This window comes from Leptinotarsa decemlineata, unplaced genomic scaffold (assembly GCF_025532065.1).
Source record: "Leptinotarsa decemlineata unplaced genomic scaffold, Ldec_3_MD MMD2_tig00000576_RagTag_RagTag, whole genome shotgun sequence".
Classification (NCBI taxonomy): domain Eukaryota; kingdom Metazoa; phylum Arthropoda; class Insecta; order Coleoptera; family Chrysomelidae; genus Leptinotarsa; species Leptinotarsa decemlineata.
The window spans coordinates 4,148,231-4,162,193 of record NW_027412551.1 but is presented as its reverse complement, the minus strand read 5'-3'; the positions used below and the strand labels follow the sequence as shown (position 1 = coordinate 4,162,193).

The following is a 13,963-nucleotide window of genomic DNA, read 5'->3' as shown; positions in this document are numbered from 1 at the left end:
CAAATGACTCTTTTCTGGATGGAATCCAGCAATTTCAGGGTGTGCATAGGGGCGGAGCCCCAAACTTGTGAACAATACTTCAAAGAAGGTATGATCTGTGCTGGTTTAGAAAAGTGCTTTTGAGAAACATCCTTTGCAATTCTAGCGACATGACTGTGCCAAGACATATTGGTGTCCATTTAAACTCCCAACAAACTTATCGAAGCAGAAAGCGGAATTGTCTGACTTGACATTAATATATCCGGTTCGGAAAGATGTATCTTTTTGAAGAAAACCAATGCTTGGGTTTTTGTGGCATTGAATTGAACCTGGTTACTTTCACCCTAATTCAAAATTACTTCTAGATCCTCATTAAGATATGCAATCTCCTGCTGCCGGTGAAGATGTGCATCCGCAGTCGATGTCCTGGAATCCAAAATGAATGACGAGTCAAGTGTGCTGTTGTCAGCAAAGCAGTATATTGGATTCTTGTTTTTTCCAATGAGTCGTTGATGTACAATAAAAAGGGGGTTGCAGACAATATGGATCCCAGGGAAGCACCAGCGTTGATCGTTAAAGTGATCTAGAGATATTCTTCGACAGCTACTTGCAGGGAACGTTCTTTCGGGAAGCTGAGGAGCCATACATAAATTATATTTGAGAGACTTTTGAAAAACCTTGGCCTTTGAAATAATTTTCATAATTTGAAACATTTTCATACCAGAATTACCATTTATTGCAAATTTGTAGCTGAATTAGAAAAAATAACCGCGAGCATAATGAACAAATTGAAATTTTTATTTGTCAAAGTCAATCGAAATTTGTGAATTTTTTGATTTTGTTGGTGAGTCTATAACAAATAATTACTGAATAAAATCAAAAGATTCATACTTTTGGAAGATCGAAATAAATCAGCAAAGTTTTCTTTCTGAACTATTCATATTTTAAAAGTTATGTCTTTCATTCTTCCATTGAAAATGTTCATATCAATATTCAATATTCCAGTTTGTTCATTTCAAGAACATCATTTTGCAATTCATTGAAATGAATCAACAGAAAAATATTGATCCGGTTTTGATATGCTGTTCAATTGGCTGTCATTGTACGATTTTAAAATTTTCATGTTTCCTTAAGTTTGTGAAAAATTTATCAAGATACGTATGTGAATTGAATCTCAAGAAGAAATAATATGAGAGTTAAAGAAACGGAATTTTTGGCTGTCGTTCATAGGTTGAGTTGTAAAGGAAAAAAAACTATATTTTTCAATATTTATCATTCACCATATTTTTCATTTTTTGGCGAAGTTGTCAGGATTCAAGCAAATACGGTGAAATGGCGACTGTACGAAATATCAAACACAATGTTTCCTATACTTCCACAAGAGATGATATTCTAAAATTAACATTGTGAGAGCTAAACTCAACTGAAGGATTTGGAAAGTTCATTACGGAAAATTATGCAAACACATAATTGGAAAAATGGTATATTATAATTTCAAAATGAATTTCACTAGTTCGGACTTCCATTGTCTAATATATAAAATGATTTGAAATCCCTGAAACAACTAAAAAAGAAGAATTGAAAATAAATACCTCTAAATTATATTGAGCAAAAAAACCTCAAATGAAATAATATTGGAATAAAATACAAGTAAAAATAAAATAATTGAATAAAAAATAAAAATTAAGAAATACAAAATGAAAATAAAGATAAAACTAAAAAGTTAAGAGATTTCAAGCCAAGTTAGTTCGCGACGTTTCGATTGTTAGTATCCACAATCGTCTTCGGGTGATAACTTCAAACAAACATTATATTTTCAATTACATCAATTACAGGATATCTTTCAAAACAGCTCCATGAAGAAACCTTATCGTGAGAAACCTTGAAATAGGTATTTAGAAAGTTTGTGTGACATGAAAAAGCCCATTTTTCTTTTCTGAATACTTTATTGAATTATATCAATGAACAGCAACCGACAATGAAGTTTACAATACAGATTGAACAAGATGGTAAACTTCCTTTCCTTGATGTAATATATGATGTAATGTAATACAGTGATGTGATAGAGTATGTGAATATACCTCATCGTGAGATTTTCACTAAACAGTTTTACAAAAACCCAACACGTGTTTCGTTATACAATAGCTTCTTCAAGTGTGTCTACACTAACTATAGACTATATCTTGAGACTATACCTCAAGAAAGGTATGATATATTGTCTTTATAACAGATCAAAAACGATTCAACTGAAAATTTCAACGAAGAAATATCATTGATCAAATCTATTCTGGAAGAGAATGCTTATCCAGATTCTTCCGTAGTTTCAACGATGAATGTGATCGAAAATTAAAAACCAAATGACAGTACCACAAATTCAATAACCACCAACTCAACAACCACTGACACCTTTCACAACTAACGTTATACATCACCATCCAAGGCTATCTGAAAAGATAAGACGAATTGGAAATAGATGTGATGTTATAACCTTCAACGAAAAGACAAACTGATTCACACATATAAAACCTAACCAGACAGAAGAGAAAACAGATACCTTGTTCTTGTGGTGAAAGTTTAATTGATAATCCTTGGAGACCATTGAAAGTAGTAAGAAATATACAATTAGCAGGATCAAAATTGTCAGAACACATTTTGAAATCTGATGGTGAACATCGAGTTGTGTGGAACAAGACGAGAATGACTGCCAATGAGCCACACTCTGACAGACGTAAACTAAAAGAATAAGCGTATATTCTTACATCTGGAGAAAAATTAATTTCGAACAGCTCCTTAGAAATTGATCGTACTTGGCTACCCGTCTTGAAGAAAAATATGGATAGTGTCAAAATGATTCAGAAGTCAGTCAACAACATTGACATATTTCACATTTTAAAACTTTTTTGACATCTTTTGAAGAAGTTGAGAAATGAAGAGAGATACTTAGATTTTTTTCCAATTCTGAAGACGGTGGCAGGTTTTAGCATCCGAAATGTTGAGATAAGTATTACTTGAATACAAGTTACTGATAAATACAACATTTGTCTTTGTGAAAAATACTGTGAATTTATGTAGTAACTTATCAAGGTGAACAAAAAAGTTTTCCGTTACTATACACGTGTATGAAGTTCTCCATTGAAAGATTGAAAGATTTATATTTTTCAGAGTGTTGAAAGTGAAAATACTTGAGAAGTTTGATAAAAATTTGATTTTCCTTCACAAAAAATCACTTTTTTTAATATCAAAGATTTCATTACTGGTTCGAAACACTGTCTGTTCAGTAGAAATGTGCTTCTTGAATCTGAACAGGAAATTGATTATTAATAACTCTTATTATAAACTATTATTGGTCTAAAATTATTTGATAATTTTTTATGCCCTGATTAACAAATAGCTCCTCTTGGAAATTGATAGAACTATTCCTACATTGCAAATTGAGTTAACTCTGTAACATAAAGAATCAATTGAATATTGTTAGTTTTTTTTTAAAGAATCCACTTTTATTTTGATCAGCACACGTATTATTCAGAGATTATTTTTATACTTTCAGTTTTCGTTGTGGGTTGAAAAAAAAAGTATTCGCATTTTTTGCGAAGAAAATGTTGAAATGATTTGAAGTTATTATTTTTTTTTCCATCAGTAATCAATATCTATCGATGTTGTCTACTAAAATTTCATCAATATTGGCAAGTAATCTGAAAAAGTGAGTTGGTATTTAGCTAGTTTACAAAAAGTATTTAATTGAAAAGAATAATGAGTTTATGGTGCATTACTATTATTATTTTTCATATAAAACATCTACTGGACATGGAGAAATAAATGTAAACATTTAGCCAGACTCTTGATTAAGTACTACTGACTTGGGGAGAATTTTTTTTTCTGAATTACCCAAAGTACTTTCTCCACATTCGCCATCAGCTCATAGCCTTAAACCAGCCACTCCTTAGGGCTGTAGAATAAACAGTTTCCCTCATATTTTTTTACTTACCTGAGGAGGAATCCACTCAATCTCCCCTAGAGCGACCCATGATTGCGCATGCACTACTGCCCATAAACCTGGCGCTCCATCTGGGAGATGCTCCACGGCATAGAGAGAAGCTGCGAGGATCTGGTTTTCGGAAGCGACATCTAGCTGAAGCACATGTAACCGCGCAGAGCATTCTTCTTTCAGTTCCTCTGCCGCGGCATTCCCGGAAGCGTTCTGGAATCCTGCAAAAACTGTGAATCCTTGTTCATCCAACTGTCGGGCGAGGGCGCTACCAATGCGGGAGTCGCAACCGGTGATCAATACAGCTTTCCCTGCCGCCGTTACCTTCAAAAAATCAACAGATCGTTGGTGATATATCCGCAATGGAGGGGGAAATTAACTATGGTTTTTCAGAAAAATGTGACGTAATATATTTGTATCAAAGTGATTTGATGATCCAGCAAGTTTTTATTGACGAATCAGTCGGGAATGACACAAAATCGTTCGTGTTTGGCCATGTTTGAACATAACAAAACGAAATTGTTGGGTCGATATGTGACAATGGATAAAACATGAATCCATCACTTCACTCCGGAATTAAAACGATCGTCATCCGAGTGGAGAGCAACTGGTGAACCTCGTCCGAAGCGCCCGAAAGTACAATAATCAGCTGAAAAGGTTATGACCCCGATATTTTGGGATGTGCGTGGTGTACTATCTCTGTTGAAAATCTGTTTTTCCGTTAACCAGCTGTCGCCCCCCTACGAGCGACAACTCTCAGAAGTTGAAACTTGTGCGAGTTAATGACTAAAGAAGTCTCACCTTTTAACGTGTGATTCGTAACACGGGTTGAAGGATATGAAGTGGAAATCGATCGTATGGCCTGCGGCTTGAACTACCGACTCACACAGCGGTCGATTGGGTGTGTCGAGCAAACCACCCACTTCAACCCATCAGGCTACCGTCCTACCACGTAACTTGAGAAGGGAATTACCATCAAGAGTGAATATTATATAGCGTCATTGGGGCGTTTGAAGGTCTTTAGTCTTTTCAAAATTAAATTTTGCTGACTGTATTTACGGTCCTGCTGTCCTTGGTTCTGACAATCGACGTATTCAATTAATTGAAAACTCGTGTGTGCGTTTAATACGTGGGTTACGAAGACGGGAACAAGTGTCAACCCATCTTTCTAAACTTTGTTGGTTACCAATGGATAAACGCCGGATTTTACATTGCTGCAGCCTTTATCATAAAATCCTCACAATGAAGAAACCGTCATATTTGTATAATAAGGTGAAATTCAGACATGACCAGCACAATATCAATGTACGTAAAACTAAAATTTCAATCCCGAAACAACCTCGTTGTTCAAATCATCACTTTCGTATAATATAGCCATCCTTTACAATGATATCCCCATTGAAATGAAACATATGCCAATTCATTCTTTTCAAAAAAAAAATATGAAACAGATTCTATCTGATGGTTTAACCCTCAATTTTTTTCAAATGATTTGATACTGTGCTGATATCATCAATGTAATTTTGAACAATATAATTATTATTATTTTTCTGTGTCTAAATGTATTTGCAGGTGCCACATGAAACTTGAATATTTTTATTGGGAACGTTTGTTTATCTCATCATTTGTTTTTTCTTCTTTTTTTCATTATTGAACTATCTAGGGATTTATTTCTATACAGTTTTTCAATCGAAGTAGAAATTTTAATATGTGCTTATCAAAACTATGTGTTAGAATTAATTTGTAGGTTGAGTGGAAGAGCGCTGATTCTCAACTCCTACTGAGAAAGCACGAACTCTGCTTTTTGTCAGATATGTATATTTTGTTTTTTTTCTTTTTCACTTTATCATATGTATATGTTTGGGATTTTCTGGCAATAAAATCGATTATTATTATTATCATTATAAATTGCAAAGAAACGACCGCATATGGCAAAGAAAAAAAATTGTTTTAACAAAACAACGTATCGTGTCACAAGTCAATCGAAACAATACTAAAATTACATGAATTGGGCTCCGACTTGCTTCCGCATCCACCGTATTCTCTAGATCTGGGTTCCAGCGACTTTTTTCCGTCGCAGTACAAAAAAAAAATGCTCAGCGGTGAGAAATTTTGCTGAAATGATGAGGTTAATGTTGAAACTGGGGGCTATTTTGAGGCAAAAGATGAATCGTTCTACAAAAGTGCCATTGAAATGTTAGAGCAGCGGTGAAATGATTGTGTATCTCTTGATGAAGATTAAGTTCATGAAATGGATGCAAGGGGTTGCTGAAATAGTTACTAAAAATAATATGATGTTACTCTGAATCCAATATGGCAGACCATCCAAGATGGCAGACTACTTTTTTAGCACTTCCTTGATATGGTTATCAAATGAAAGGGTTTGCTGAAAAGTTCACTAAATATGAGATATGGTCACTATAAATGTAATATGGCAGAGCGCACGAGATGGCGAACTAGTTTGTTCATGCACTTCTAAAATATGGGTATCAAATGAAAGGGTTTCTTCTTTTATGAACCCTCATGTATGAATATCAGATTGAGGGGTTCAAGGGAAAAAATAGAAATAGTGGAGAATAAAATGTTCACCACACCAATTAACTTGACAGAGGATACGAATAATTTGGTGGCAATGGAACAAAAGTTGTAGGCACTGACCATGCAAGAATGATGCAAATAGTGAAGAAAACAGAATGAGGAATGTCCACCGATAACTGAAAATTGAAAACAAGAATTCATTATGAATAATACTCTGTTCCACCTGATGGAAATTAAATAACATTATCCATTATAATGCTTATAAAAATTTCACAATGAATTTTGTGATAATTTTATGATGAAAACATTATTGAGAACGGAAACCCAATTTTTTTAAGAAAAAGAGGCATGGGTGAGATGTAATGTATCAACCAATGAAGGTTGAGTGCCACTTAACTATTATTTGCAAGGAGTACTTACCTAACCCAGCCAAGAATATTTGATGTTGAACTAATTGTTAAACTGATTCGATGTAGCTTTTCTGAGAGAATGTGAGTAATTGTAGTGAAACACTGATTAGGTATCATTCCCCTTCAACACAAAACAATTACCAGATAACGATAGAATGTAAAATATTTTATCCATGTCAATAGAAATTGCAATGTGGCAGTTTGGATGCTCCAATACAAGTTTTTTTAAGATTCCCCGAAGATAACTGAATCAATTCAAATGTATTACTTCACACATTTTTATATGACAAAAAAGCTTGCCGTGAGATTTAGTCAACTGTGCAGATGCATGACAATAACATGTGTAACTCGATTTTGATACAAGTTATTCTAATTTTATGAAATAAGTAAAAGTTGCGACAGGCTTTTACATCTTATAATTTATTTGATGTAATGAATTGATAGGTTTGAAATAATTTAAAACTTATTTTCTTCTTTTTAGTGCATATTATTGAAAGATTGAATCGAAAAATGTTTTTACTACCGATTCATTTTCGAATATCCCTAACCATATCACATCACACTAACCCACCCCCAGACCTCGGACAAAGGATTAATTAGACTAAGTAGAAAATTTTAGAAAGAGTTTATTTGAGGTAACCCAAACATAGATTTGTTCGATGAGTCCTAGGCGGGTTAGCTGGCCTTGTTCATCTTTCCCTGCCTGAAGCACTGTGCATGCTGTTTTTGGCGAGTCCATTGGCTTGGGATGTAGGGGTTGAGCAAACCGGCCATTGGATGCCTGCTTCCACGTAGCCCCGCTGGATACGGGAATGACAGAATCACCTATGGTTCTCTTATTTCCTAACGGAATGGCATCCCAACGATGACTGAATCCTAAGGTGTGTGTATCCGTGCCGAGAGGATGAATGACACTGAGCCTATCAGTTGCCTCTACGGAACCTTCGAGATACCGGGCACCCTCTCGTCGTAGCATCGCCCTGTCACGGTAATGCAGAGCTCTGCCGTGATTGACCTCCTTTCCCTAGCTACTCATGGGACTGTTATGGACAGATTAAACTTAAAAATCCTTTCTGACGCTGAGTCTATAGAAGAGACGGATGTCGAGCTTACGACTCCAACTGACCTCCCTGTGAATTTAGATCAGGAGCGAGAGCTTCTCAACTTTCCAACTCCTGATCCAATAACTGAACCTAAACAAAATTTCTGGTGGTGCAGCCAGGAAACGACTGAGTCTTCTCCTCAAGAGCGGGGTAACTTATGAAAGCGCCTTGCACCAAATTCTTGAGCGGCGTACGCATAATCTGTCTCAGGTGGAAGAACAAACACCCCATGAGCAGGTTAGCAAACGTCTGCACTCAAGTGATGATTCACCAAAACCAGAGGCGAAAAAGCCCTGCACGGTTGAATCTAAGGCATCGTCAAGTGTAGCTGACGTGCAAAAACCCTCATATGGTAAGGTTGTCGCGGGTATCAAGGTGGAAATCTTGCACCTTGACTATCCGACTACCTCATTAACGATGAAACAGCAGATGAAACTTTGTGCCTGCCCCGCTGGGGACCGAACAGGTTTTAATAGTTCGGCAGAGCCGTACTCTTACCAGATGACCTAAAAGACCACTCACCATACAAACTAATTGGCTTCGTTGAGAAGCTGGGTTTATTTGGTCGAGTGTGAATAAGTGTGAGCCATGATAAATCCTTGTGGGTTGCGGTGGAGGGTCGAATAGACCCACTCATTTTGGACCTAACCTAACCTATGTGTTTTCGTACTTTTGAAGTTCACTTATGCGGTGCATTCACCAGAATCTGCACAATTAAAGAGAAATGTCAATAACCAAAATCTATGTCTACTCGCCCATATCATCCATCGATTTTGTATGTCTTCACGTATGAGTTAATAATTTTATAGTAATAACGGAAGATCACCATTATTGAAAAAACATAATGGCTAACTCTCCATTCAAAATGATGATTCAATAAGCGATTTGATTTGGTATGATTATTATTGGTAGACAACTTCCTTTAAGAACAGCAGAAACAATTTCATTACTTTACATGATCTCTTACTTTACTTTGAAGAATTTTTCCGCCGCCTACGTCGCAGATTACAAGCATCGTTGTTTTCGAAACTTGTAATTCAATTACAACGTAATTATTGTCGTCCTTGTTATAAAGCTACTAATGATTTCAACCTCAGTATTAGCTTTTTGTTGGAAACTCGAAAACTATAAAGTAAGGTATAATTTCATGGAAATATTCCAGTACGTGTTTTGAATCTAATTGCGGTTCAGGATATATGCACTATCTTTCGGTTAGTTCGTACAAAAATAGATCAAATGTAGTTCGGGTACAACGAATTAAAAACACGCAGAAACGATTCAAATCGCCTACTGACAAAAGAATTAAATATTTTTCTGAAATACGGTTCCGGAAATACATATTTTATCTTCAGGACTTCATTATAAATATTTTCATTATGAAGTCCGAATGTAATTAGTTCATTACCGACTTTCATGTGAAATTATACAGTGTATTATAAAAAAACACATAATACATATGATGTTATCCAATTTGGTACTGAAGAGCCTTGGGGCAAGTGTCTTAAGGCGAAACATCGATGTATACCAGTGAGGATGACAGTGTTCCATTTAAGGGCAATTTGTTACCATTCATTTGAAGTAGAACTCAAGTGAATGATATCTGATTTTTATTCCACAACGAATGTTTGAAATACAAACTGAGTAGAGAAAAGTATCTTCTGTATAATTCAGTGTTCATATAGAAGTATTTGTTTCGAAAGAATTTTCTTTCTTTCGTGTAATTCAATGTTTATATGGAAGTAGCTGTTTCAGGAGGACTTTCTTTCAGTTTGTGTCTGAAAGTTACTTCTTTGCATGATCTACACATCCATGTATAGAGTTACTTATTTTCAAATTAATTACTTCCTTCCTTTCTTTGGAAGATTCCCTCATCCTTTTTTTGTATCAAGATGGAGTAGTAGAAGGCCAAAAACTTTCTTTCCCAAAAATTAATCACTCCTAAAAATAAAACCCCTTCAATTGAAACATTATTCCTCATACTGAACCCATGGGTCTTCCAACAGGGACTTCCAAATTTTGACAATTGATAACGGCCATCTTGTTGAAGCTACATCTGTCAAATTATTTGTCATTCATTCAGTGTGTTTTGCCAAATCGCCATGGCAAATGGTGCACGTGCAAATAATATTTCTTTTTATCAAAGTGTGTGTTTTGTTCGTTAACGTACTGCTCCCTTCGTTCATTTTATGGTTGCCATAATCGTCATATCAAAAAGACTATTCGCAATGTGGTGGATAAATAAATTGGAGTCCAGTGGTTCAGTAAATGATCTACGTCCATACGTCGACGAAACGCAAGATCTGCCGCAAACATCGCCGCTGTATGTGAGAGTGTGCACGACAATCCGAGGCAGAAGACTTTGAACATAGGGTGTGCATTTTTGCGAATAGCTTTGTCAAAAATAATTTGGAGCGACGAATCAAAATTTACGAGGGATGGCATTTTTAATAGAGGGAATAAACATTTTTTGGTTGTGGCAAAAGAAATGGGTTTGCAAGAAAAATTTTACCCGAATGTTTTCTGTATTTTGAAGAAAAATAAAATTAGCTTTTTCATGTATGAAGATTCACTAAATGCAGAGAGATATCTCCTAATATTTAGGACGACTGTTACTGATTCTTCGAAAATTTACCTTTGGAGGAATAAAGAAATTCGTGGTTTCAACTGGATGGAGCACTAGCTCATTCTACCCAGGAAGTTTCCAGGAAACTTTACGAATTGTTTGATAATCGTTGGTTTAGGCGTTTAGGGCTGTGGAATTGGCCTCCGAGATCACCCGATCTCATGCCATTTGCATTTTTATAGGTTGTTTTGGAAGAAAGGGTGTACAGTACTCCAGTGCCTACCAAACAAGAACTGCGATGATGGCGAGTACTGCGGTGTATTGAAGATCTGTATCCCCATGAAATTGAAAAAGCAACCACAAGTCGCGTACAAAAGAATCTTTTAAAATGTTTAGAATGTAATGGAGGACATTTTGAGCATTAATTGTAAAATGTGATATTTGGTTTACAATTTTGTTGTTTTCAATCATCCTAATTCTGTTATTTTCTGTATTCTGCATTTTCACATGTTATAGTCAATAAAGTCCTACTTTTCACCTAGAAATTTCTGATTTTTGGTACAGTTTTTCCCTGAAAACTTTGAGCCATAGTTGAGGAAATAATTTTGTAACCTTACAAACTTCCTCTCGTTAATTGGTGTTACGTCAGGACACATTTGGTTGAATTTTCTGCAAGTTCTGACAATGATTTGATCACTTTATTTATGTGTAATAAATAATTTCATAAGAACTTCAGTTGAATAATCGATATTTGAAACACCGTCGATAACTATTTGTAAATTACTTATAAAAGTAACCAAACTGTTATATGCCTGATGATTCCACTGCTACCTAAAACAAAATGTTTAAAAAAATAATGTTTCCAGAAGAAGTGACTTTATTAAGAAATCTTCATGATTCAGGTATAGGGACATGATATATCTTGGAGCATTTTTCATCATATTTCAATTTATTTAGTAATATACAGGGGATTTCATTTAACAAAATGTACGTTTGACCACTTTTATGCATAATGGAAATAATAGCATGCCCGGTATGATGTGGAGTCGATTTCTTGGTATTGATGAAATATTTCGAGTTTTTCCAAACTATCATAAAAATAATAACTTTTCTTGAATTGAGGGACTGATGTACTTAAGTTCAATTGGGGCTATGTTTTCGACCATATTAAGCACAAATTATTTTGTGTTCAAAATTATACAGGTTGTTCTATTTAAAAAAATAAAGTGGCTTGGACTTTTTGATAAAAATGGCAACGCCGCAATGCTGAAAATATTTCAGATCGATAGAACAGGTAAGGAAATGTGAGATGTGAAATTTTCAGAAAAATACCGCTTGGCGTTTACCATAAACGACTAACCTACCATCAACCGTGAGTCACGCTGTATACATATATTATTTTTCTACAAATATTTAAATTATGGATTTCCATCGATAAACTATCATTTTTGAATAGATTTTTAATTTTTATTTATTATTTTCATTACCGGATATATTACTGTAGTTGATTTTAATACCGAGACAAAAGGCTTACAGTATGAGGAATAAGATACATATATTTTCGAAGGAAAATTAGAAAGATATTCACAGAAAACTTCATCGATTATTGTTTCATGTCTTGTGGTAGACTCATTTCAGTTATTATTCATTTGTAGTTCTAATTCATCTTGTAGAAAGTTCATCAAGATTTGTCCATCTTCGGACGTGAAATTAACATTGAAATCTTCTGCTAAAATTAGTAGCAACGTATGATAGTTTTTTCTGATTCTTCAGAGCCTACTCGACCGTAAATGTGCTCGCACCTATCTCTCTCTTGCTCCTATAGTAGCATACGAAACGTTACTCGCTCTCAACTTCCGTTCGCCTCGCCCGATCACACTTTTCGTAATGCTCTCGTCACGCATTCATCTGCTTACTCCCCAACTCAAGCGCGCGTAAAGAAGTTTTACTTCAATGAAGAAAATGAACAGCGTTCAAGTTCAAATTCATATTCTCATCTTGGAAAAATATCATGTCAGAAATGAATTCCGCACCAAATTTCTGGGAATTCATATTGATGATCAATTAGAAATTGACGATAATGCCACGTTATTGAAGCGAAGATACCAATTAGCTTGCTTTGCTGTGAGGATGGTGTGAAATGAGCTTGATCAAATTATTTCCAGAAATATATACTTTTTCCAAACACTGCAAAATTTTTCTAGACACGTGTTCTACCCACCAAGTTGGCGCCTTAAGGACGATCGTTTTGGATTTATTATACACCAGAGGTCACAGTTTTACCTTTCAATTAATAATTCTCTCTTGAAGAGTCTCATATTACACACGATATAGGGTTCTAAGGTTTCTGTAAACAGATATTTACTGAAGTTTTTGTTGATATTATAACAAAAATATGTGAGATACTCGTACAAAGTTGTGGAAAAGGACCTTTCAAGTTCTCCGTTAGTCAGAAAATATTGTCTTCTGTCGTGGAAAATATCTCTGCTTGAAGAAAAACTAGGAGCTGTCGCTATATGTTTCTGCCGTATTACAGAGGGTGGATCTCCAGGAACTGCATCGATCGATTGTGGAAAAACTGTAATTAGGAAAAATCTGAAAATTTCACAATATACTAAAGTCGATGGGGGCAACTTGACTAAAACTTTTCCAAGATGGCGGAACTTTCGGTTATACCAGTCGTAGGTGTCAACTTCGTTATTTTGAATAAAACATCCTATATATTATTACATTTTTGGATTGTATATCAGAATCTGAATACTTTTTGTGTATAATGTCTTATATCTAAGTATAACATTTTTATGTCAAAAATGATGTTTGCAGACCCTACAATAATTATCATATTTTCCTATAAAGAAATCTTCATCAATATATTTTGGTCGGGTTCCTTGTAGAGGAGACCGAATGTAATCAATACAGGGTGGTCAAAAAAGAAGAATATAAATGTAAGTAATTTAATAAACCGTGTAAAGTGACTTTTTCACATTTTTTTGTTCGTAATGAGTATTGAAAATAAGGGTGACTTTTGTACGAGTTTACCTATCTGGAAAATTGTTAGTTTTTGAAATATTTGCAATTTAATATTTACCACTTTCATTTGTAACTAACGTTACTGCAGTTTCGTCCAATACGGACATTTTCAAACTTAGGACGAAACTGCAGTAACGTTAGTTACAAATAAAAGTGGTAAAAACATAGAAAGTTTCATTTCTCTTTTCTTCATTATGATTTTCTACCACGTAGTAACGGCTACATCCATCAATTCATTTAATATTTTCCTATCGACAGAATATTCATTATACGGTTTCCAAATTCTGTCAGTTGCCATTACGGCGTGGCGTTAGAAAACTATCAATTGATATGATAATGTCATTACTTATCATTT

At 34.9% G+C, this 13,963-nt stretch overlaps 1 protein-coding gene across 1 annotated transcript in view; it reads right to left on the bottom strand.

Moving 5' to 3' along the window:
- Positions 1-13,963, bottom strand: part of LOC111510923 (D-beta-hydroxybutyrate dehydrogenase, mitochondrial) — an 88,820-nt gene that overhangs the window by 15,659 nt on the left and 59,198 nt on the right. The window contains exon 3 of the mRNA XM_023166900.2: positions 3,965-4,288. Coding sequence (XP_023022668.2) covers positions 3,965-4,288 — 324 coding nt within the window. The remainder of the gene's footprint in view (positions 1-3,964; positions 4,289-13,963) is intronic.